At 41.0% G+C, this 22899-nt stretch overlaps 1 protein-coding gene across 1 annotated transcript in view; it reads left to right on the plus strand.

Annotated features, from left to right (window-relative positions):
- Positions 1 to 22899, plus strand: part of roraa (RAR-related orphan receptor A, paralog a) — a 280549-nt gene that overhangs the window by 57082 nt on the left and 200568 nt on the right. Inside the window, 2 exon segments of the mRNA XM_034685220.1 lie at positions 2182 to 2248; positions 7404 to 7541. Of these exon segments, the coding sequence (XP_034541111.1) occupies positions 2218 to 2248; positions 7404 to 7541 (169 nt within the window). The 5' untranslated portion in view covers positions 2182 to 2217.

Below are 22899 nucleotides of genomic sequence, written 5' to 3' on the forward strand. Positions count from 1 at the left end.
ATAGGTCTGGATTTAGTAGCCTTATATACTATCTACCGTTCCGCCACTGTTACTCCTTACACCTTGATCTCAGCATTAGCACAATAGTAATCTCCTCGAGGGTCGTTTGCATCCCACATATTCGGTAGTGGTATACAGCCTGAGCTTTATGGAGTGCCCTCTGGAGGTATCCTCCATAGACTGTATGAAATATGGACGTAGTATCCGTGACGTTACCCATCCGTTCCTGAGCACTGTTTTGAAGCCAATTGCAGCCATATTGGAAATGCAGAACTCAACCAGGCAGAGTGTGACCTAAAGGGGCGGAGTTTGAGCCTCCTAGCCAACAGCTATGTGTTCCTGACCGGGAGTCAAGTCAGTCATGTCCTTATTTGGTTAAAAACTTGTGATCTTAATATCTTCTGAACCATCACGTTAGAAAAAAATGCACCCCGTACCGTGTGTGCCGATAGAGAAATTAGCTATGTAGAGCCAGGCTGTTTTTTGAACCAGGCTGTTAACATGCAAAGATTGTCTTTTTCCCATTCATGTCTATGTGGTTTCCGGTGTTTCTACAGCCAGCCTCAAGCAGATTCTCAATGAATTGCAGTTTATAACACTTCCGCATTGGCTTCATAGTTTGAGACCGGAATTTGCCGCTTGGTATCCTCCTATAACACTTGTAGTGGATAGTCAAGTATATTTACAATTACACTAATAACACAGCCAGGTGTGTAAGTGAACGCAAGGCTACACAACAAGTGTATCTTCAGCCTAATGAATGGAATGGGAGATATTTTATGTAATTTTAAATACACATCAGATCTCAGTATTTTCTGGTAATCCTTGTCCATTTGTGCGCCTAGCAAGAGCAGTGACTTGTGGTTATCATCACCTACATCCATTCACACACACAGGTATGACTCCATATAAAATATTCCATGCTGAATATAAGATTGTTTTCCATCCTCTGAACCTTTAAAACATAAACTCTAATTGAGATCCTTCTTCCCCAGACACTGCTTTGATCTCTTCCTGTGGGACCTGTTTGTGCCACACAGGATTCCCTGATAAGCCTTAGAAGCAGGCGGCAATTACACTTCTAATTACACAAGCACAAAACCTTGACCTTGCACTTGATTTACCTGCCCCGGAATTCAACTTCTGTAGACACAAACAAAAACAGACTCGGTAGTACTTAAAGTTCTGAGCACAAATTAAAAAAAAAAAAAAAAGCCTTATGCTGAATGCACAACTGACTGTAGAGTTGGAGAATCGGGATGTCACCCCAGCAGCCGGTGTAGAGGTGTGATCTCACAAGGTGAGTGGATGCTAGAGGAGAAGGCTGCCTTGCTTGCGGTCAGCAGGGAGGCAGCGGGCCTCTGGGAAAAGCTCTTAACTTCTGTCAGGCACAAATAACCACGCCATTTTTCACCTTCCTGATTTTTAACGGAGAAAATCACTCTGGTCCCCAGTCATGTGAACTCTACGCACATGCCATGAGTCAATTCCAGCTCTGACAGGGAGCGAGGAACCTCCCTATTTATTTCATGCCAAACCTGTTTTTCCATTGTTAAATGTTTAGGAATATTGGGAATAATTCTCTGCAGAATGTAGCGTGACAATTCCGGTGTCTTTGTGACCATTAAGCTGCATTAATATGAAGTCAATTTATATTGAATATACGGACAATCCTGCATACAAAGATATATATGAAAAGCCCTTAATCTCTTATTTTGCACCATAACTTTTCCTAAGAGAACACAGATGATGCATCTTTAACACATGCACAGTCTTCATTTATTGTCCAAAAGACACTGAAAGAATCTACAAATTGAAGATTTAAGCAGTGAATTCTTGTGAATCACCATATCCATACATTATGCAGTTTGCATGGGCCTTTCTCTTCTTTCAGACATAATGTGTTCGTAACCTGAGGCTGAGTGTGGACAAGTGATTTACTGTGGTCAGGCTGCTGCTAGGTGGTGCTGTTGGGAGCTCTGCCTCAGAGGGAAGATACACACTTGGAGTGAACCGCTGTTGTAGATTCATCTCATTATGTCAAAACCACCAAAGTTCACAGCCATCTTGAGAGCAGCTACCCTGCAGTTCAGTGTTTGTATTCAAATGCATGGTGTGTTTACACTGTATAACATACAGTAGAACTGAAATAGCAGCAATGACTTCTCTTCTGCCTTCCAGGTCTGCACTCCTCAGGCGCTGATTCTTCAAGTGGAAATGTATAAGAGCGTGTGCCCCCCATGCTCGGGTATGTTGCCATACATCACATCATTTAACCCTTTTGAACTGTCAGACATGTGTCACTCTGCCTCCCTCTTGGTACCTTCATCTGTCGGAGTGGAAATCATAAATACAATCATTTCCCCAAAGTTGGTGCTTTATTCTGTCAACGGCTTCAGAATGTGACTGTGCCTCTTCATTTCCGACGCATGAATAAGTGAGAGGCCATTAATATGTCTCTTTCATTACACCCTGGCACTCTGAACTGCGCCAGCATGTAGAGAGAAGTGCGTGTTTGCCCGGCTCGGGGTTCTGATGTCCGATTTGTAAGGCAACAAAGATATGTCAGCATGTCCGCATGAAGAGGAATTTGTCTTTTTGAGAAATCATGTTTCCTGAATTTTAAATCCAAAACTAGACAAGTGGGAGCAAGCGAGGAAATTTATAGAGTGCATTTCATAGCTTTAATTTAAAGATGATTCCACTCATCGGATTTAATTTCCCTTCTTGCAAGTGCATCTTAGCTTTTATGATGAAAATTGATAAATTAGTTAAAGTTCATAGCCTGTACTTGTAACACTTTTCTCTGTGTGATTGGGAGTTTAGTTTTAAAGCATCCCCTCAAAATGAAGACACAAACAGAGTGAACACTGTCCAGACTCATCACATTTATCTTTTTGTGTGTTTTCTAAAGATCGCCCTGTTGTTTGGCATGCCTCCTTTTCCCTCTCTTCTATCGCCCCTCCTAAGACAAGATTAGAGGAGAAACTCATCAGTCTCCTTGGCTGTTGTCTGATAAACTTTTTATTTGAAGGGTGTCCTGTCTGGTGTCTCTGGTGTCTTCCTCCAGTGCGCTCCTGATTTGAAATATAGCCTTACATAATGAGGGAGAAAAATAGAGCGGTGTTGCACCCCTGAGCCGGTGTCAGCTTAATCAATCATTTTTAAACACAGGCAGGCATGCTTACTCTACTCGCTTCACATCCGCCATATCCTTCCCCGGCTCAACAATGTGACAGCAGCATAATTCATTTTAACTCAGAAATTAAACAGGCAGCACCTAACTTGTCCTTGCATCCTTTATGGTTTAAACACAGCACAGTGTCGGCCTGAGTGTGTGTTGATGTAGTCTTAAAATTGCACCCATTTTCTGAAAGTGCAAAATAAAGCATTCTCTCTTATTCTGATCCTAAATGTATGCATACAGATGTAAGGTGTGTTTGTGAACCTGTGCAGCATGTGTATTTGATCACGTTAAAAACGTGTGTGTTTACGCTTCTCGTAAGTTCAGGTTTCTCTGCATCAGTGCTGAGCATGCAACAGGCTTGGAATGTTAGTGCAGGGTTCATGTGGTCAGATTGCAGCGGGTCAGGGGGTCAGGGAAATTTGGAGGAGCTAGAGCTTAGCAGAAGGAATGGAGCTCGGCCTCTTTGCTTGGCAGTGAGAGATTCCTTCTGGCTTTCTGTCAGAGAGTCGTCCTTTACTGTAGCACTGCTCCAGAAGTTATATCATGCTCTTGTTGGTGCATGCAAAGAGCTCTGCGCAGGAAACATGGACACTGATTGTTTTTGGCTAAGTTTATCTCTCTGTTCACTCCAAACTTCAACTATTGTCTCTTTTTGTCCTTTTGGATATTCACATGTTTTACATGAACTTAAGATCCTGTTGTATTGTCTTTTATTGCCTGATCCGGGTCTGCACATGTTCAGTTAAGTCGACACTTTAGACCAGGGGTTCCCAATCTTTTCGGCCCGGGACCCCCAAACTATAGGTGCCAAAGACTCGCAACCCCCACTGTCCCTCAAAGTGTTTAATGTAGCTTCATTTAGCTGGTCTGCAGAAAATGACCCTACCTATATGAGCATGTGACTGTGTTTTGTGTGCTGTTATGAATTAACCTACTACTACTGATGCTTTTGATCAGTAACCCTAAACTTAGGAGTCATCTGGAGAAAAGAAAGGAAAAAAACTCATCACATTTTCTGTTTTCAAGGTTTTATTTAAAATGTAGCTACTATTTCTGTTGATATTTTTTAATATAATGGGTCAAATTTACTATTTTTTGATAATTAAAAAAACAAAACATTCTTGAAGACATCTCACGACTCCCCATTTGTGTTTCGTGACTGTACTTTGGCCATGTTTAGGCCATGATGAAGCCTTAATTTTAGGCAATACATGTCAGGCTATGACATTGTTGGCTGTTTGCGTTGTCTGAGACAATATTCATGTTACGTTAAAATAATGGGCTGTGTGCAACAGGCCACAAGTAGCTTTCTATGGATTCTAATGTAACATGTTTTTTAGTAAGCACAGTACCTGAAGCTGTGACTTCAGGCATCCATCTTATTTTTGAGTCCTCATTCATAAAATAATTAAATGTTTCCATTCTGTTGTGTTTCTTTGTAAATTTGAAGCTCCTGTGAGGAACTTTCTATTTGTGATGATTTTGGCGCCCCCTCTGGACAAAGTAGTACCTCCTATGTGTTTGTTGATCTTGTCCTGTACATGTATTAGTAGTGTTTAATGACAGAAAAAAAACTCTCCCTGCTTCCTTTTCACAGTGAGAAGTATCACTCACTATGAATACTTGCTGTGGGTTTAGGTTAGGGGTAATATTACTAAAATTATTAAGTATGTCTCAATGTCGTCATCAAGCAAGGATCTAGACATGAGGGAACAATGCAATGCAACTACCTGCTTCAAGTCCAATCAGACACCAGTGCTTTATCTTAACTCACAGGGGTGCAATGAATCATCAACATAGTCAACAAAAATCCATGACAAAATTAGTTGCCAATTAATTTTAATTGGCAACAATCAATCGGTGATGTCATTGCATGTGTTTTCATGCTGTGCGCAGACGAAACATTGTTTCCCAGTGCAGAGGAGTGATACATTCTTACTATCCCTTCTGAGAGTAAAACAGTGAAGGGAAGTGACAGTTAAACAAAACAAAGCTAAATACATTACTGAGAAGTAAGACATCTCACGTTCTATCTCTGCTGAGTGCTGCACATGCAAAACAGCGACTAGGAAGTGACAGGTAAACAAAACATAGCAACATGATGGCGGTCATTGTAACACCACAACATTCTCAAACTTCCAAAGTCAGGGGCATTTCGCTCTCACTGCTGTAAAGAAAAAGGCTGACTGCAAAATGTGTAAAGCAGACCTTGCTCATTATGGATGTTGTTAATGTGGAAGCGTTTGAATTAAAGGCGCGTTGGATGTCCGTCTTTAAACATGAACTGTGACATAAAACTTAACAGTCCAAAGTTAGAGCCACAGTGTGAGTTTTACATTCTAAGTCAATTGCCTTAAAATGTTTGCCTTAAACACAATATTTTTCTCTACTTCTCATTGCTGTTTCTTATATCACTCATACTCAGTGTTGCAAACTCCACAGTGAGGAAAGTAGCTATTGACTGCCTTAAAAGTTGCTAGTAGTTGCTAAATGACGTCATCACTTAATTTGCATAATCTGAATAGTAATAGACGCTGTCAGAGAGACGAGTAACGTTGATTGAAAGACAAAAAGAGGTTAAAAAAATCTGTTTATAACTGCACTTAGGAGCCTACAAAAATTCTAAGTAAAAAATAAAAATCTTCAACAATAACATTTTTAAGGTATTTATAGTATAAAATCTACATTAACTATATAAATGGACCAAAAAGAGACAGTAGGTGGGATCAGCCAGCGGTGTCTTCGTGCATGTGTGACACATGTACAGTCTGGATGCTGAGGGATGAACGCCTCCTGCTCTGAATGCAGCTAGGAGGGATTCACAGCAGCACCCCCTGCTCGTGGAAAGAGTAAGAACGATATATCAAGTAAGCTTGATATATAAATAAAAACACCTATGACAATATTATTTTATTATAGTATACGTAACGTTCAAAGAGATAAAACCTTCCCTCTTGGATGTATCTTTCTGACTTGTCTGTCAGCATTCTAGCCCTGCACCGAGAGGGCAGGACCATGTCAAAGTCCACGTGCACTGCTTTGAGGAGGCGGGGCTCCGCCTCGCAGCTTGCTCGCTGATCACATGCAGGAAGCGTGCTGTTTGTAATTGCTGCGCAACAAGCGGTGCACATCTATCGCTCTGCAGAGTGAGGTTTGCTGGCAGCTGTACACGACTCTATGTCTTATAAAAGCTTATATTCTTTCAAAACATGCTGTCAGTCTGAACTTTTATCTCACCAAGCGGAGACACACTCAGGTTACTGTGCGAGGAAAGGAGAGAGTCCTTTCATCAGCCCGAGCAGACTGCTCAGACATGTAGCCCGCTCCTCCCACAGGATGATGATGATGATGATGATGATGATCATCATCATCATCATCATCATGATCATGGTAATGATGGTGGTGATGATGAAAATGATGAAGTGCACTCTGGTAATCCTTGTTTGAAATCCTAGTCATAGAAGTTGAGTTGTTTTATAGCCTATATGAAGTATTGACTGCTAAATGCTGCATTCAAGGAAGCATCCACAGTAAATACATTAGCAGGAAATAATTCTTGCACTTAAATACAGCTTTGACTGGGAATCTGCAAAGATAGTGTGTGTTGTGAATGGGATATAAAGTTTGGATAAAAGTGGCCACATTTAAGCCCAACTGGGGACGATTTAAAGATAGTGATTTTAAACAAAAAGACCATAACAAACCTAATAAAATTTCGTACAGATTATATAAATACTTGATTTAGTGGTTAGGGTTGTGAGATGGTGCAAGTTGCTGATATAATTATCTTTATTGGCCAATTTATTCAGTTTTTAGTTTCATACTCAGCAACAGCCTTTTTCTCACGTGTTAATAAGATAACTGCAGGATGTAGAAACCCATTATCAAAGTAGACTGATAAAATATATTTTAGAACCATGCCAAACTGCGCAGGTTGCGATCAGCATGGATTACTTTCAGGCCTACATCTATTCTTCGGCTATTGACAACCTCTCCCTTTCCAGTGTGCATGAGTGGATCTCTCACTAGCGCTGCTAGTGGACAATCAGACCTACACACCCACCTCCAGACACACTCGCATTTCTCATTTCTTACTTCTAGTCTAAATTAGATAGCGAGCCGCGGTGTCGGAGCCCACACATCGCATAGAATTAGTTTGAAGTCCTAGCAGCTAGTGAAACAGTAAATCTGAAATTCAACATGGACTCCCCTCCAGATCCAGCGAGCGACCCGGGCAACAGCGTCTCGGAGCCGGCTACCCCGGTCAGGGAAACCCCGGTAAACCTGGAGACGCTCCGAAAAGCGGACCATCCAGCCCCGGTTCGAAGGCAGACCTGTTCGAGCACCAACAGAGGTAAGCGGACCGTATTTCGCTTTTTAATGTGTGGGGGAACAAAGCCGATCGGTGGGTTTTTTAATCAAACTTCAAAATGAATTAAATCGCCTCCCTCATAAATAACTACACACTGTGTAAATTCACCAAAGCACTGAGACATGGCTTTTTTATTCAGCGGGTTTTTGAGCCCGTTCGGCTGTAATTAGTGCCTCGGTGTGTGTGTGTTTGTGTGCGTGTGTATGTAGGTGTGTGTTTGTGTGTGTGTGTGTGTGTGTAGCTGGCGTTCAGGCTCTACTGACAGCTCAAATCATAGGGGGGTGATACGGTCACAGATGTCACATTTACTCTGACTGTAGGATAAATCAATTACCCAGCGAGTTAAAATTGACCGTCAGGAGCTTCTCCTGGTGCCACAACCAGGCCAACCTGTCCGCTCAAACGCATTATTGTCAAAGTGTCAAAAGTGAACTTTTGAAGACTGTGGGCCGGCTTATCGATCACTCTTACTCTCCTTTGTATGGAGACGTGTCCTCCACTATTCCTCACACAGCACCTAGAGCTGCCTTGCTGGATTTTCTACATCTCCTGCCCACAGATTTCGGCTATTCATATGTGCAAAAAGACGCCCCAGCAGCTGGAATTTGTTTAAGCTGCAGCTCTCAAACACTGTTGCGAGCATGGAGGCGCCTCCTGCGAGTACAACCTCCACCTGATCACACAAAATAAAGCACACAGGCCTTTATTATCAATTAGCCTGTCAAAAGTCAGCCTGTTTGGGTGCAGCTGATTTCGTTTAACATGATTTATCCACCACCGTCCCGTCCATGTTGTACAGTACAGACAGTATTTAACCACACCCCCTCTCGGCTGTCTCCAGCACAGGCTAACATCCAAGTTCAAAGAAAATAGTGATTTCTCTGCACATTCTTGACAGACACACTTGCCGTATTTATGACAGTGAGGCAACCGGCGTTTTCACGACAATTAATTCATTGCACGGTGCGTTTAAGTGTGCGCACTCCTCCTGTGCGCAAGGGTATATTTAGAGTGTGATATGGTGAATGTGGAATGTAAGCTGGTTATGTAACAGGTTTAGCCATAAACAGAGGCGCGCAAGTGAGAGCAGAAATCATCACAGGAGATCTTTTCTCTTTAGACAACAGCTCACCCTCTCTCTGTATTCACCTCTGTGCTGAAATTCACAAAAAATCCCCACACTTTAGCGCGTATTTACACTCCACAGAAGGGAAAACTGTGTGACTTTGTGGGTTGGCACAGCCGGAGCGCTTATGTAATAGCGGGGCAAAGACAGGTAGTTGGGAGTCTTCGTGGATTGATTCTTTTTTTTTCTTCGCAAGTCTGACTTTGAGACACTCCTAACCTGCTGACCGATTTTCACCCCACCATTTTATGCACAGGATTAAAGTGCGTCTGGGAAAGAGAAAGACAGGAAAAAGAACGCCTTCAGTCTGTTATGTAATGCTGAATGGGTGAAAAAAAACATGTTCAGTCAGTGGGACTAACCTCAGCAGCTTCAGAGGAGTTCCCCTGCACTGAAACTTTGTTTTGACCCTTTGTGTAAAAAATAAAAAAGGATTGTTAAAGAGTATTAGCTGTGGGGACACCGAGGAGAAGTTTTGGTAACTTTAAAAAAAAATGTGAATCAACAAATGTTAGAACTTGTTCATGATTTAATCCAAAAGTAATTTATCCTTATGTTAATGTGTGTGGTTAAAATCTCTTTATGTATTATAATCACCTTTTGTTTTTATCTTACCGGCAGACATTGAAGTTTTTATGTAATCATTTTAATTGAGCTTGTGTAATGCTGCATAGTCGGCTGTGCTTTAACATCTAATTTATACCCTGAAAATATCCTCTAAAGTTACTGTATCACTGCAACAGTGGCCTTTTTATTTTTTACAATGTAAAGAGTTGTAAACGTAAAAACACCCAGAATCCAGAACAGATGGAAAAAGAAGTTTGAGCTGCAGAAACACCGGTGTAATTGCTTTATTTGATAAAGCGCTGATGTGAAAGTACAAGTGTTCTATTAAGAAGTAAGTGCAGTTGGTGTATTGCGCAAGAACAGTTTGGCACAGGATTACTCGAAACATAAAACAATAAAGCGTGGTTATGGATCCTGGTTGTGTCACAGAGCTGTGAGACATTTTTTAGGATTACAGTCCTATACGCTGAGACTTTCAGGCCACAGAAACCAAACATTTGAAAGAAAAGCAGCACGCTTTGCTCAGGCGCACTTCCCCCTTTTTTTACACCAGCTGTGTTCGACTTTCTGAGGATGCACGTTTCTTATCCTGCATGCAGAGCGTTTACTGTTTTAACCCTGAGTGCTAATACCTTTAAAGTAAGAAAGAGCTTACTTCAGCAGAAGCTCTGCTGGAAGATGTGAGTGGGTCAGGGAACAGGCCTTGGAGGGCTGTGGATATCATTACTGGAAAGCAAAACTGTGTTATTTTTTCATATTGGAAGATTCCCTCAGTTTGCAAATTTGGAAACAATCAATATTAATGGCTTGGTTATGTAAGGTCATGGTCTCTGCAGAGGCTGGAAACCTTGCAGCCGCGCAGAGAAAGATTTTGGAGCTGCAGATCTGTTTAGAGCTCTGGTGTGCTGGATGATCTGTTTACAAGAGTTTGTTTTAGCGTCGAGATTGATAGTGCTATAGTAGTTGCCTTCTCTAAATGACACTGACCATAATGCTAGTACTCTCACACTGATATCTCAGTTCCTTTTGTCAGCTTAAGTTACAGGGAGTCTTTAGAGCATCATTTTCCTTTGTTACAGAGAAAGAAGTGGACCTGATGGCCACTCATAAGAGACAAAAACGATCTTGTGTTTCTTTTAACATTATGAAAGTTGTCACCAGTTTAAGTGCAACACGCTTTCCTACAGGAGAGAATATTACTGTGTGTATTGCTTATTAGCTTGTCATATCTAGATAGAAACTCCTTTGATATTTTCACGCTAAATTCAAAACGATAATGTCAAAGGATTCAAAGTTGAATAATAAAAAAATGTCCGTTTCTGAATTTTTGTTGCTTTGTGTGGAGCAAATCTTACCTGACACTCCCGTTTTAGTCGCTGATCCAAACTAAAAAGGCTGAGTGTAAAAATATTCCGACTCCTCTTAATGAATAGGGAACCAGACTTTCATCCAGCAGTTTTATTTTTGGCCTGCAAAATAAGAGCTCTCGGCTAGAGTGGCAGCATTTATTTAGACGTTGTGTACACAAGATGGATGAGGTGCAGGGACACAGAGGTTTTTCTTTTTTAAAGGTTTTACACAAAAAATCTCCAAAAGCCTGGTGTTGGCATGGGGCTCACACGCCACTCGAGTGGACAGGCACATTATTGAGGCTGTGGCATTCTCAAATTCACTGAATGAGGGCTCTCTGCCCGCTGGAGAGTGCGAGGATACAGGTGTTGGCTTATAGCTGAGCCTTCAGCTCGGACAGAAAAACTCCATTAGGTGTTTTTTTTTTTTCTCTTTCTGGCTGGCTGCCTGTTACATTATATCGAGTTTCAGTCCTCCTGCGTTCTGAAGTGTGGGTGAGGTAATAATATCATGAGCTCTTTTATTGGTACCTGTCAGACAGTTAACATAGGTAAATGTTAACAGTCAGCCAAATTGGAGTCAAAGCTCAGTATTTAAACTACTCACATGAAGCCCTTCAGAATATAACACCTGCTAGTTCAACTGAAAAAGATAAATAGTGTCACATTGATCCTTCTCAGAGCTGTTATGTAGGTGGTGGCCTCTGCTCTCACTTAACACTTTGGCACCCTTACCTTTCAAAATAAAGGTCTTCTGTTGTCATAAGCTATAAAGGTCATATTACCCATGAGCAGCAGCATTCTTTTCTGAAGAGGATGTAACTGAATGTCATCAGGGTTAGTAGTGAAATGAGCACAGATTTAAAATGTTAAATTTAACATTATGTTAAATGGAAATCTTCCCACTTATTTGTCGGTTTCCTCGGATTGATTGTTGCTTCCAAGGTCACTTGAGTTGTAAATCTCTTGTGGAATGCTTTTCTAGCTGTTGTTATATTTGCATGCTCATGCTGTTTGGATATTTTCATATAGACAGACTTTCTTTCTGTGAAGTTTGAGAAATGTTTGAGCTGATGCATTTTGTGCAGTTTTTGAAACATGGTGAATTTAGTCAGTTTTCAAATTAAGTGTACCCCATAATAAAAAAACAAACCTTTTGGTTTAAGCTAATGTAGTGAATAACCTTAAATACTACAGAGCAAAGGGGGGCTGTTTGGGTCATTCTTTACAGACGCTGTGATTCTATTTCCACTCTACAAAAATATTTTTATTCTGTGATATAAATAACTCAGATTTACTTATAAACCAAAATATTTAAGTGAAAAAACCCTCTTATTTAAAGTCCTGCCCAAACATCCAGATATTTTAAGTAAATAGGTCAAACTTTGCAATAAAAGTACACCCGCTCATGCATTTTATGGGAATTTTAAAACAGTTTTAGTGCTTTTTAAACTTTAAAAGCAGACATTTGAATGTTAATTGAGCTCCCACAGCATGAAAGGCAAAACAAAAACTTCTCCAGTCAAGTGGTGTACTTCTTGGGTTTAGTCTGCAATATCAGTGCTGCATTCAGGGGGGGCACTGGAAGTAGGAATTTCTAATATTAAAAAAGACAATTAAACATTTAAGCCTCTTTCTCAGTGCTATGCATCAAAGAACAATGGTGTGGTGAAATACTTTTTTTTTTATTCAACCCTTCCTCCCAAACATTTCCAACCTTCTTGGTTTTTGCTAGCTGATAGCAAGAATAGTGCCCAGGTTTAACACTTGCCCCATAATCCCACCTATAAGCATAAACATCTGGACCAGTTGTTTCAAAGTCCACCATTCTGAAGTCTAAGCTGTATGCATTACATCAAGTGAGTACAGATTTCCATGAACTGTATTGATATTCTCTGACACCTGATGTGACGCAGGAAAATCAGTTCACCAAAGTTCAAGGCCTGTTGTATTGAAGTCCTTGTGGATCCATTCGTTGCAGGTCTTGAAGTTAAAGAGTGGTGTTTGATTTGATAGACTTACAACAAAACTTTTTGTACACAGCACAAGCTATGTTCTGTAGCAAGAGTGAAAACTGTCTGACAAACTTAATCACTACAACAAGAATGCATTCCACACATGTTCTGGTTCAGCTGCATTTTTGGTCACTTCTTGGTCCGTTTTTGGATTTAGTGGGTGTAAATCGCAATGTGAGCTCTAATGGGCCATATAAATTTAAAAAGTTTATAGATGTCAAACTTAACCTAGACCAAATCTGAAAGTTTTATCCTTGCGGGATGTTTTATTTTGGAGTTTGAACCACCAGTGGCTTAACTGGGGCTGGCGAGCAAGTTCCGACTGGTGACAGACACCAGTTTTGATGTGAGGTCTCCCTTGGTGAACGATAGCTCAGATCTATGGCCCATTTACAGAAGTTTGTGTTTGAGATTGAAAAGTGTGAATAGTAATGACCGGAAATACTCCAGATGCATTATTGGAGGGCGTTAAAGGAGTCTATATTTAATGTGGCACACTGTGACCTCAGCCCTGCTGCCGCTTGGCTTTGCTGCTCTGCTCCTCTCTGATATGAAAACGGACCCCTTTAGAAGAGCCCTGCAGGGAAAGAGGTGCTGAGAGGGGTCTAAAGGATCACTCTGAGGAATTCTTATGTCACATCCAGGGCCAAGCCTTTCACATCCCTTGCAATGTGGAGGGTGCGAAGCTCTCGAGCAGGTAGGTGAAAACCCCAGCACTCAGCGTGGAACTTGGACCAGAAGTATCTCTGAAACCATCAGTCCTGGACCTTTTGAACAAAATCAAATACCGTCATGCTGTTTTATGTCATGCATGTAGAAAAAGCTGTTGAGTGTGTGCACTCTCTGAGGAAATATATATTTAGTTTCACCACTGAGGGTTTGCCGCTTCATGCAGGATGCAGATCTGTGGCATGTGTGAAGCACTTAAGAGAGAAATCATGCTGATCTCCCGGCCATGGAGGCTCTAAAAGTAAGAAGAGGTTACGTTGTAAAATGTGAAGTGTGTTATTCAAACAGCACACATCGAGAGCCTCTTAGGCCTTGTTTATCTTGCTTTCTGGAGGCTAAATGGCCCTCACAGCAGCTCTGCTTCAAGGACTCTGTGGAGTGGTGGACACCGATATCAGATTAAGATGAAAGTCGGGATATGTTGCGGCATATTATGGATCAATCAGACAAATCTGTGTGCTTTCTTCTTCACAGAGAGTAATGATAATTTAACAACAACATCTGCACTCATGTATTCTCAGTATGTATTAAACATAACTTGTACAGGCTAGACGACAGAAGGTGGTCGAAGGAATCACTTTAACTATCAGTCTCTGCTTCAAATAGTCGGGAAAATGTGTGTTTTTAACTTTTCTGCATCATTATTTCACCACATGTGAAGTTACTGTTTTTCATTTGCACGAATCCATCTTCAAATCTTCCGAATATTATAAATAATATAGTTGCAGGAGCAGAAAATTTTTTGTAGCGCCTGTCCTTTGATTTTTTTTCCCTTTGCTTCTATCACATGGGGAGAGGTAATAACACTGAGGGATTCAAAGCACGAATACCCCATCCTCTGCCGTAATTTTCGTTACATCAGTACCTCTGGAGCATTACTCAACAAAGTTTATTTGTCACCTGGAATAAACAAAAAAAAAGTTTTGGAGCTGAGGAAGATGAAACAACTTGAAAATCAGTGTCATTTCTGTTGGCTTGATTATTTATATTGGAATAACAAGCGCGACTTAATCTCATAAATAAAAAAGGGAGAGATAGAGATCCGTCCCCTCCAGGTACTGCCGCCACTTAATCGAATTAGCTCCACTCTCAGGCTTGACGGGCTCTTCAAACACCCCTGGTGACTTCTGAGTGCCGATTACAATCAGCTACTATTTTCAGCCTTTGATTAAAATCTGGTGAGGTTGGACAGAATTTTTTTGAGCGCAGAACCAACTAATTATTAACATCGCAGCCCGTCTTTCTCCACTTTTTTTTCTCCTCGCTGGTTACAGAGGGCCAATGGGCTGTAGTAGTTAAACAATACCCATAAGTATTAATCATGTTGAATCACTGTGTGTGAAACTATTAGCTCCTTCTTGTTGAAACGTCTCACACTAGTCAGTGTGATTTCCAAACACAGATATTTTCACTGACCTTTGCGCCATCATAAACAAATCTGAGATAAGAAGTCCAACTTTTCAAAGAAGCTGTTTGTATTTGATTCATATTTTAACATTTTGTGGGATTCTGTTGAATCCAAACACTGTAATCTTTGTTAGCTAATCTTGTTTTTGTACACATTGTCTCTTGTGGCAGACGACAACAATGAACACAACTCTTTACTCATACAATAATAGAAGATGATCACAATTGTTCATGCCTCACACAGTATGTCATAGAATCATTGTACTGTGCTTGTCAAAGACAAGTCTGCTCTTTTGTTACTTTGAACAGGCAGCTTTTGAATATGAATAAGTCACTAATGAATATTTGGTCCTTGCGTGTTTGGATTGATTGCTTTAGGAGGCGTATGAAGACAGAGTGTGGCATGATGGGGCTCAGTCAATGCAGCAGTGCTGCCGCTGTGCAGCTTTGTGACAGTGATTGAAAGACAGAGTCACTCTTTACCATGTTTGATACTCCAATCCTGCTCCAATCACTGACAAATAACCATCTGATCAATCAATATTTGCAGCTTTATTTTACTAATGTAGTGCTGAAGAGGCAATAATTAAACGCCTTGCTGGGTTGTTAAAAGCCTATTTTTATGTGACAGACAGAAATAGACGTACAGAAATAGGAAGATGAAGGCCTGTGGTTGATGTTGGTAGTGGCATATTGTGCAGACGTTCGTCATATATATGAACTCATGAAGAGCCGTTATGTTAATAGGAAACCTGAGTTATTTTTCATGTTTTACTTTTTATTATTGAACCATAATGATTGACATGAAAAAGTGAAATGTAAAAAGTTCCCGGGTTATAACAAGGGTACGGACAGCCTTTGGCAAAGTGGCAGGTAAACATAAATTCAAACCCAACACAAATCAAAGAAAACCTTCCTCCACTTGTTCTAAACTATTTTTAATTAGTCCTTGTTGAGGTTGTGCGTCTGTTTGAGTAATTGAAATATAGAATGAAGCTGTTTAACTCAGGGAATATTCATCCGACGTCATCTTGTGTTAAACAAGTGCGGCTTGTGATGCTCATTAATTTCTGCTTGCTCCACTTGCAGTGTTTGGGCTCTCTTTTGCTGGCTGGCTGCCACAGCGTCTTCTCAAAGAGCCACTTCATCTCTGTCAGGGGCAGGTGGAAATTTGCTGCACACTTCTAATTGGACAAAGTGCCTTTCATACTCTGAGCCATCATACACAGATCAGATTATCATACAGACCAGGTGTCAACAGAGGTGCTTCACCTCCCTCTTCCCCCTCCTGAAAACTTTTAGATTTTCCCTTTTTGCTGTGTTGCTTTTGAAACTCCCCGCCGCCTGGTGGCCCAAGGCAAAACAAGACTTGTATTACAGATTAGTTACAAGAAAAGCAATCTACAGCTTTTATTGCACACTGTATGAAAAAAGTCAGATAAATTACGTCAGAATTATTTGCAAGTTTTTAATCTCTGCTAAGAGACTGAATATATAAATGTCGAATCTGTATCCCTTCTGGATCAGACATTTCAACTTGCTTAACCAATCTGCCTGTCGCTGTGAAAAAACAGTCGGCGTCAATTACAGAGGAAGCATTCTAAATGTTTTTTTCTTGAGCTCTTCAGGATGGACCTTGCAAACGTGTCTTTTTATGACCCATTAATTGCAGGTAAATTATGAAAATTGTCGTATTCAGCAGTGGGACAAAGTAATGGCATTTTGTAACTTACAGTGAAACTGAGACTCACAAGAAACCGTTTGACAGGCACTCTTCCTGTGGCTGTAATGAGCCAAGAGATGGCTGCTTTTTATCATGCAGACATATCCCGAGGGCCAATTTTAGCTTTGCTTTTAATCTGAACACACAACCAACAGTTCTCAAGTTGCAGGTTGGACTGTGAACAATGCAGCACACAGAAAAGGGAGTCTATGCCACCACGGACTGCCTGAAAAGTTGTTCCCAGATGCATATATTGTCCACAGATGACAGCCAGTGAGTTCCAAGACTGGCGAGTGAATTGTTATAATACTTCATTTGATCTCAAAAAGCCGTCTCTCTTGTGTTTTAAAGCATTGGTTTGGTCATCTTTAGTCTCCAACACAGAAACTCATGAACAGCCAGAAGGAGGAACTGAGGCTGCAGGCGAGCTCACAGGGGGCTGAAAGGCCTGCTGCATCGCTTGGGGCCAGACCTCAACTGTGCTTGTAAAAGTAATAGGTGAAATCTTCAGATCAATTCTTCATAAAAACAGGTATAGCCAGCAAAAAACAAGAGCAGAGCTGGAATGATGTTATTTTGTCTGTTTGAATCAGTTAAAAGCATAGCTGCTAAATTTTGAATGAGCCCGGGAAGTGAAACAGACATGTGATTGATGTAAGAAGAAAGTTAGTCTTAATCGGAGAAGATAAAAGAGCTTTTCCCTTTTATATATTTTTTGAGATAAATTATAGAAAAAAATCAAATGTTAAGAAAGAGGTAATGTTTTAAATTTTAAAGTGAGAAAAAAAGCCTCTGCAGTTGGCGAGGCTTTTGTAAAATAATCCAGGCTGGTCAGAATATAAATCTCCATGTAAGAAACAAACGGAGGATGTACCCTGCTTGAGTCAGTGGCCTTCAGCGGCTCGGTGCATCTGTGCAGTGTCAGAGCAGCAGTAGAAGGAAATATTTAGTTTTCTGCTGATATGAAAAGTGAAAGACTGTAAACGGAAAATAAGACAGGGAATAAAACTGAAGCCTTGAAGAGCGGCTCAGGTAATGTGAGCTGGAAGAAGAGAAATAAATACTCTGAGAGGTTTTAGTACAAGCTGAACCGATAACACTGGGTGTTGTTTTTTATGTGACCTTGTACTTTTACTCTGCTTCATCACAGCCGGCAATAATATCTAAAGGGTTAACCTTTAATAAAGTAGATTTTTGAGTAAATCAAAGTTCATTTGTGCCTTTGAATACATGAAATCTGCTTTGTGCGCTCTCTTTCTGTGTTTTTTGACCTGTAGAAAGTTTGATTGTTGCTGCTCTAGCTTTACAAATCATAAAACAATGATGTGAAATGAAAGCTTGAGGATAAAGTTAGTAGGAGAACTACATTTTTGAACATTTTATAACTATGTCCTCTGTTCAGGGAAAGTTAATTCCAGTTGTGAGAAGTGATAAATACAGTATCACTTCTCCTTTCACGCATCAGATAAATGTGGCAACATTTTGGCATACCCGATTGCTTATCTTGTCCGCATGTCGTCGGGGTGCAGATGTATCACCCTGCGCTGATTTGATTCTGGGCAAAGCAGAGTGGACAGCAGAGATTGATGGTGGTGTCCCCCGTCAGACAGATAACACCTGATTCTGCCTGCAGGGGGTTTGTTCCAACACTCTCCTCCCCTGCTCCTCAGACGCGTCGAAAGGCTGCAGCCGAGGAGGTGAACCGTTCCTTCACTCAATGCAAATTCAGAAGCCACATTCACAGACGATCCCGGGACGATGGAGCCAGCGTGGCCCCGAGCTCTCTGCACCTCATGATCCATGCATCAGCCACACCTGGGAGAAAGCCACACAGACGTGGGGGTCATTTGTTTAACACAGGTGCATCATGTATCTCCAACAAACTCCAACACGGTTGAACGCGTCCAAGAGACACACATGCCTGAATGCACGCATACACACACAGATACACAAGTGTTAATGAAATACTGTCTGTGTGCACACGTGGTTATTTGGTAGGAGAGTGTCTGCAGAGCTGCCTCTTTTGTTTCAACCTGCTGTTTTATGTTTTAAGATAAGATCTGATAAACTTTTATCATCCCTTATGGGGGAAATGTAATTCTTACAGCAGCTAAAAGAGAGAGTAAATAAGGTGAGGCATCGGTTTAGCTTAGCAGTTGAATTTTGCACCCCATAGTCCTCAAAAAAGCGGCCTAGGTTTGATTCACACCTATGCTACTTTACCGCATGTCATTCCCCTCTCTCTTTCCACTGCCATGTTTCTCAATAAAGGCCAAAAAGTCAGAAATGTAACCCCCCCCAAATGTTTGAGACCTCAGAACAATTAGGAGACACCCACCTAAGATCTGAGGCTGTAGGGGACAGAGGGTAGAGGACCTGATAAATAGCTGTTATTACCCCCTCTTCAACTTAACTACCTTAACCCCCCTGTTATATTCGTTTCTCTGGAACAGCAATAATGTTCCTGGGTCAATTTGACCCAGGGCATATTCAATTATCCAAATGTGTCAGAACCCCAAAAAAATTTTAAATCTAATTTTTAACTCCATTACTAACCATTTAAATCAAGATTCAGTCCATTGGTGTTCTTTAATTCTCACAGATCATGGTTCAATGAGGATAACCCACTTATTTTTTATTAAAATTAATGTTAAAACCTTTTTTAAAGGGACATTGGAAAGCCCTAAATATTAATAGAATAGTTTTACATGACATAGATTTTTGTTAATTTTATTTTAAATTTTGAATTTTTTATTTTTTATTAAGTGATGTTGATATATTAACAAGAGACACCTCTTCTGTCACATGCTGCCCAGATTTTTATGCTGAACTGCTGATAAAAAGATGCCAAAATAAAATACAGACAGAAAAAAAATGTTAAAAAAAGTTGTAATTTTGTATTAACATATGAACAAACAGGTTGTAGCTCTCAAATGTGCACAAATAAAATGACATGATGTGTGGAATTTGGATGAGAAGAAAAGAAATGTACTTGTTTAGCCCATATTGAGATATGACTGTTACAAGGTGAATCAATATAATTACATTTATTACAATAGCAGTGCAAATAGTCTGATGTCAACAAATACTTCCAAATTCTTAGTATTTCAAAAGCATTTTATAACTTTAATATTTTGTAAGTAGTTCGTTAATCACCAGAAGTATTTTACAGGTGGTATACTTCAAACTGGATTTGTATCTTGAATAAGTTTCAGTTTCGAACTGAAGATCTTTCTCTTTGTGGTGTAAGAGTGACAGAACAGACAGAATACAAATAAACAGCAATCTGGTTATCGACGTATTGATTCTTAAATCAGGCCTTATTATAAAATAGGCTCTGGTTTAGATATTTAAACTGTTCGGATTGGCTGTTTGTGCGACTGATCTAAATCAGTGATCATTGTTCCAGTTTGAGTTTTAGACAGTTCAGCCAAACAAGATCACAGGTCTACTTCACACTCTTCTCTGGCCGTGTTCTATGTTACAGAGAAGTAATCAAAAAGCAGACAGATAATGTAAATAATCAGTTTTAGGAGCTATAGTAAAATATTAAGTGTAAACTAAATAGACTGCTCTTCACAAGGGCGTCATGCTGGAGTGCTGCCCGCTCAGACAGCACCATATGGATACTGAGGGCATTTTAAGAAAAAAAATGAAGTCCTGCTCTCTGCACTTTAAAGGCCCTTTTGAAGCTATTACATCATTTGTTTGTTGTGATTTCTAAACCATCAGTAACATCTAAGTGTGTTATGATCCCAGTAAATCAAAGTACGCTGCCACATCCTCGAACAGACGTATAGTGTAGCAAAACAAATTCTTCTTTTTTTAATTCAATAACAAGGTGTTGCTGCACGGGTTCTCAGTGTGTGAAGCAGATGGTGAAAGGCTAGTGTATAATAGATCTCAATAATAACTGCTGCGCATGCTGGGAGTGTTGGTGGATGGCGCGCAGCAGAGTAAAAGAGAAGCAGTGACCTTCTGTCCCATCATTTACCCCCTCATGCCCCCCATACCGCTCTCAAATTACTTTGTTTTAGCCAATTAAAGCGGCCGGCTGAGCATCAAGCAGGCTGCCATTTTTCGCTCACCTGGACCCATGTGACATTATCGCTCTGTCATCGGGAGAGATGGCCGTAAGTGGGAATCTCCAGCATGGCACGGCGCCACCATAGACCCCACTGTGTTCACTCAGATTAATGCAAACTATCCTCCCTCCAACCTGCGAGAATTTCAGCCGGCACTCTCACCTGTTTCTGCAGATATCGCTGCACATGGCCTATCACAGCATGGAGCAATGAGGAAGTGATTTCAGCAGTGATTGAACTTTACAAAAAATGACAAATATGATAGCTGGGGATAATTCCTGTACTACCTCTGGTGCAAAAGATGATCAGTTTCTAAATGTGCAAGGAATCTATTGTCCTTAAGCTGTCTTGTTGCTGATCAAGATACCATATGCTGAGAAGTGCTCCTCCATCCAAATCCTTTAATGGCTCAATAATAGAAAGAAAAAGACGGCAGACACAACAATACCATGGCACGGGATGAGTGGAGGACCGGAGTGTGTGGTGTTTAACAGCCATACGAGCACAGATTATGTGCTTGAAGGGGCTGAAATGAGTGCCAGCAGTGACAGTTGGGCTGGGAATTGAGCGTGCCGGGGACGTGCCGGCTTGACTCTCCGCTCGGAAACACCACTGGGTCCGGGGCTCATCTCTGTAGTCCTCCACCACCTCCCTCCTTTGCCTCCTCCTCAGCGGAAGCATTGTGGCCCCGCCGTTTGCACTGCTCCACCAGGGGAATGAACGGGGGCCCCTGCTCCCCCTGCTTGATGAGCGCTCGCTAATGGCGGCTTCTTTTGAAAGCCGACGGGCCCGTTTGAGGAGTGTCTTTTTACTTCCCTCCAGCTCGCCTTGGCTGGGCATTCGTCAGGCTGCCTGGCTTTAGTGTCCTGCCCGCATGATGGTGCGCCAAGGGGCTGGAACGTCTGTCATTTGTTTTACTTTCAAATAAAAGTTGATGATTTACCAATAAAAAGTAAAAATAGGCCTTTGATGATGTCTGGAGGCATATGGAGACAGTGTTGCAATAGCGACATTTTTCAGCACATTGTCAGACTAGAAATAAAAAGACAAAAGAGATTTTATACCTTTTTAATCCCCTCCTCTGATAAAGAGTGAGTGGCCATTATTCTAGTGAGCAGAAACCTATAGAAATTGTGACCAACATTTGATTCAGGCTGCATTATATCAACCTTTTTTTTTTGTACGTCTGATTCTGTAATGGCCTGCCAATATCCAATATGATGTCACAAAAGGAAGCAAAAACAATGAAATCCTCCTCTTGTTCATGTTTTATTTAAGAAAAAGTAGTCAGACGAAGAACTCCTGCAGCAGTCTTCAGGAGGTGTGTTCATAATAAAACTTAAAACCAGGCAGCTGTGTTTGAAACTGGGCCCCTTGACAGTTTGCATACTTTCTACAGGCTGTTAAAACTCTATAGTTCAGAAACTTACACAAACCAAATTAGATGACAAGAGCTTTTGCTGTGAGGTGAGAGGAAACCAACTTCAGGTTTCAAAGTGAGCGCAGGCTGCTGTTTTAATGAAGACGTCTCCTCTTAACCCTTCACTGATACAGTTTATGGATCAGTACAGCTGCCAGTTACCAGCTCGCTTGTTCAACTGGTACCACTGAGACCTGCCCTTTCTTTGTACCACCTTCTGCAGACCCCATCAGGAAGTTGAAGTCGTCCTTGGAAATCTCCTACGCATAACTTCTCCCGGCTTCATTTTCTCTACTCCTCTCCCGCTCGCTTCCTTGTGCATACTTTTTTTCCCTCCTCATTTAAAACTAGGGTGAAGGTCAGGATGGCGAATTTGATATAGGAGCCGACGTGCTTCCGTGGAGCACCTTGTCAACTCAAAACAATAGGTTTGCTGGGGCTGTTGTGCCGAATAAAGAATGTTCGCATATTCCCAGAGAATATGTCCTCCACTAGACATTCCCAAAAGAGATGAGAGCATGTGTCTGCATACTTTTTTTTTTGTTACCAGCCCTGGCCCAGAAGAGAATGGAGGTTGAAGCAAAATGAATTCATTTAACATGCGAGCAAATAAGTTATTTCACCTGGGAGATTGAAAAAGTCATCCTATTTTGCACGTTAGAACTTTTTATCCCTGTGATGTACGATTTGGTCTTTAAATTCACTAACGGTTCATCTGATTCCGCTGCAAGTTGATGTTAATTTATACTCTTGTTCCGAACCCAGCATATAATGTTGCAGCTTTATTAGGCTGTGCATAATGTCCGGGAAGAAGTAACAGATGTTGTAGTTGCATAATGAGAAGAAAAAAGTCAGCTGGCTGTGGTTTTTGCAAAACAGCGTGATGAAAAAGTTAAGTTTGATGTGACATTTTTGTCTC

Source organism: Notolabrus celidotus, chromosome 6 (assembly GCF_009762535.1).
Source record: "Notolabrus celidotus isolate fNotCel1 chromosome 6, fNotCel1.pri, whole genome shotgun sequence".
Lineage (NCBI taxonomy): Eukaryota > Metazoa > Chordata > Actinopteri > Labriformes > Labridae > Notolabrus > Notolabrus celidotus.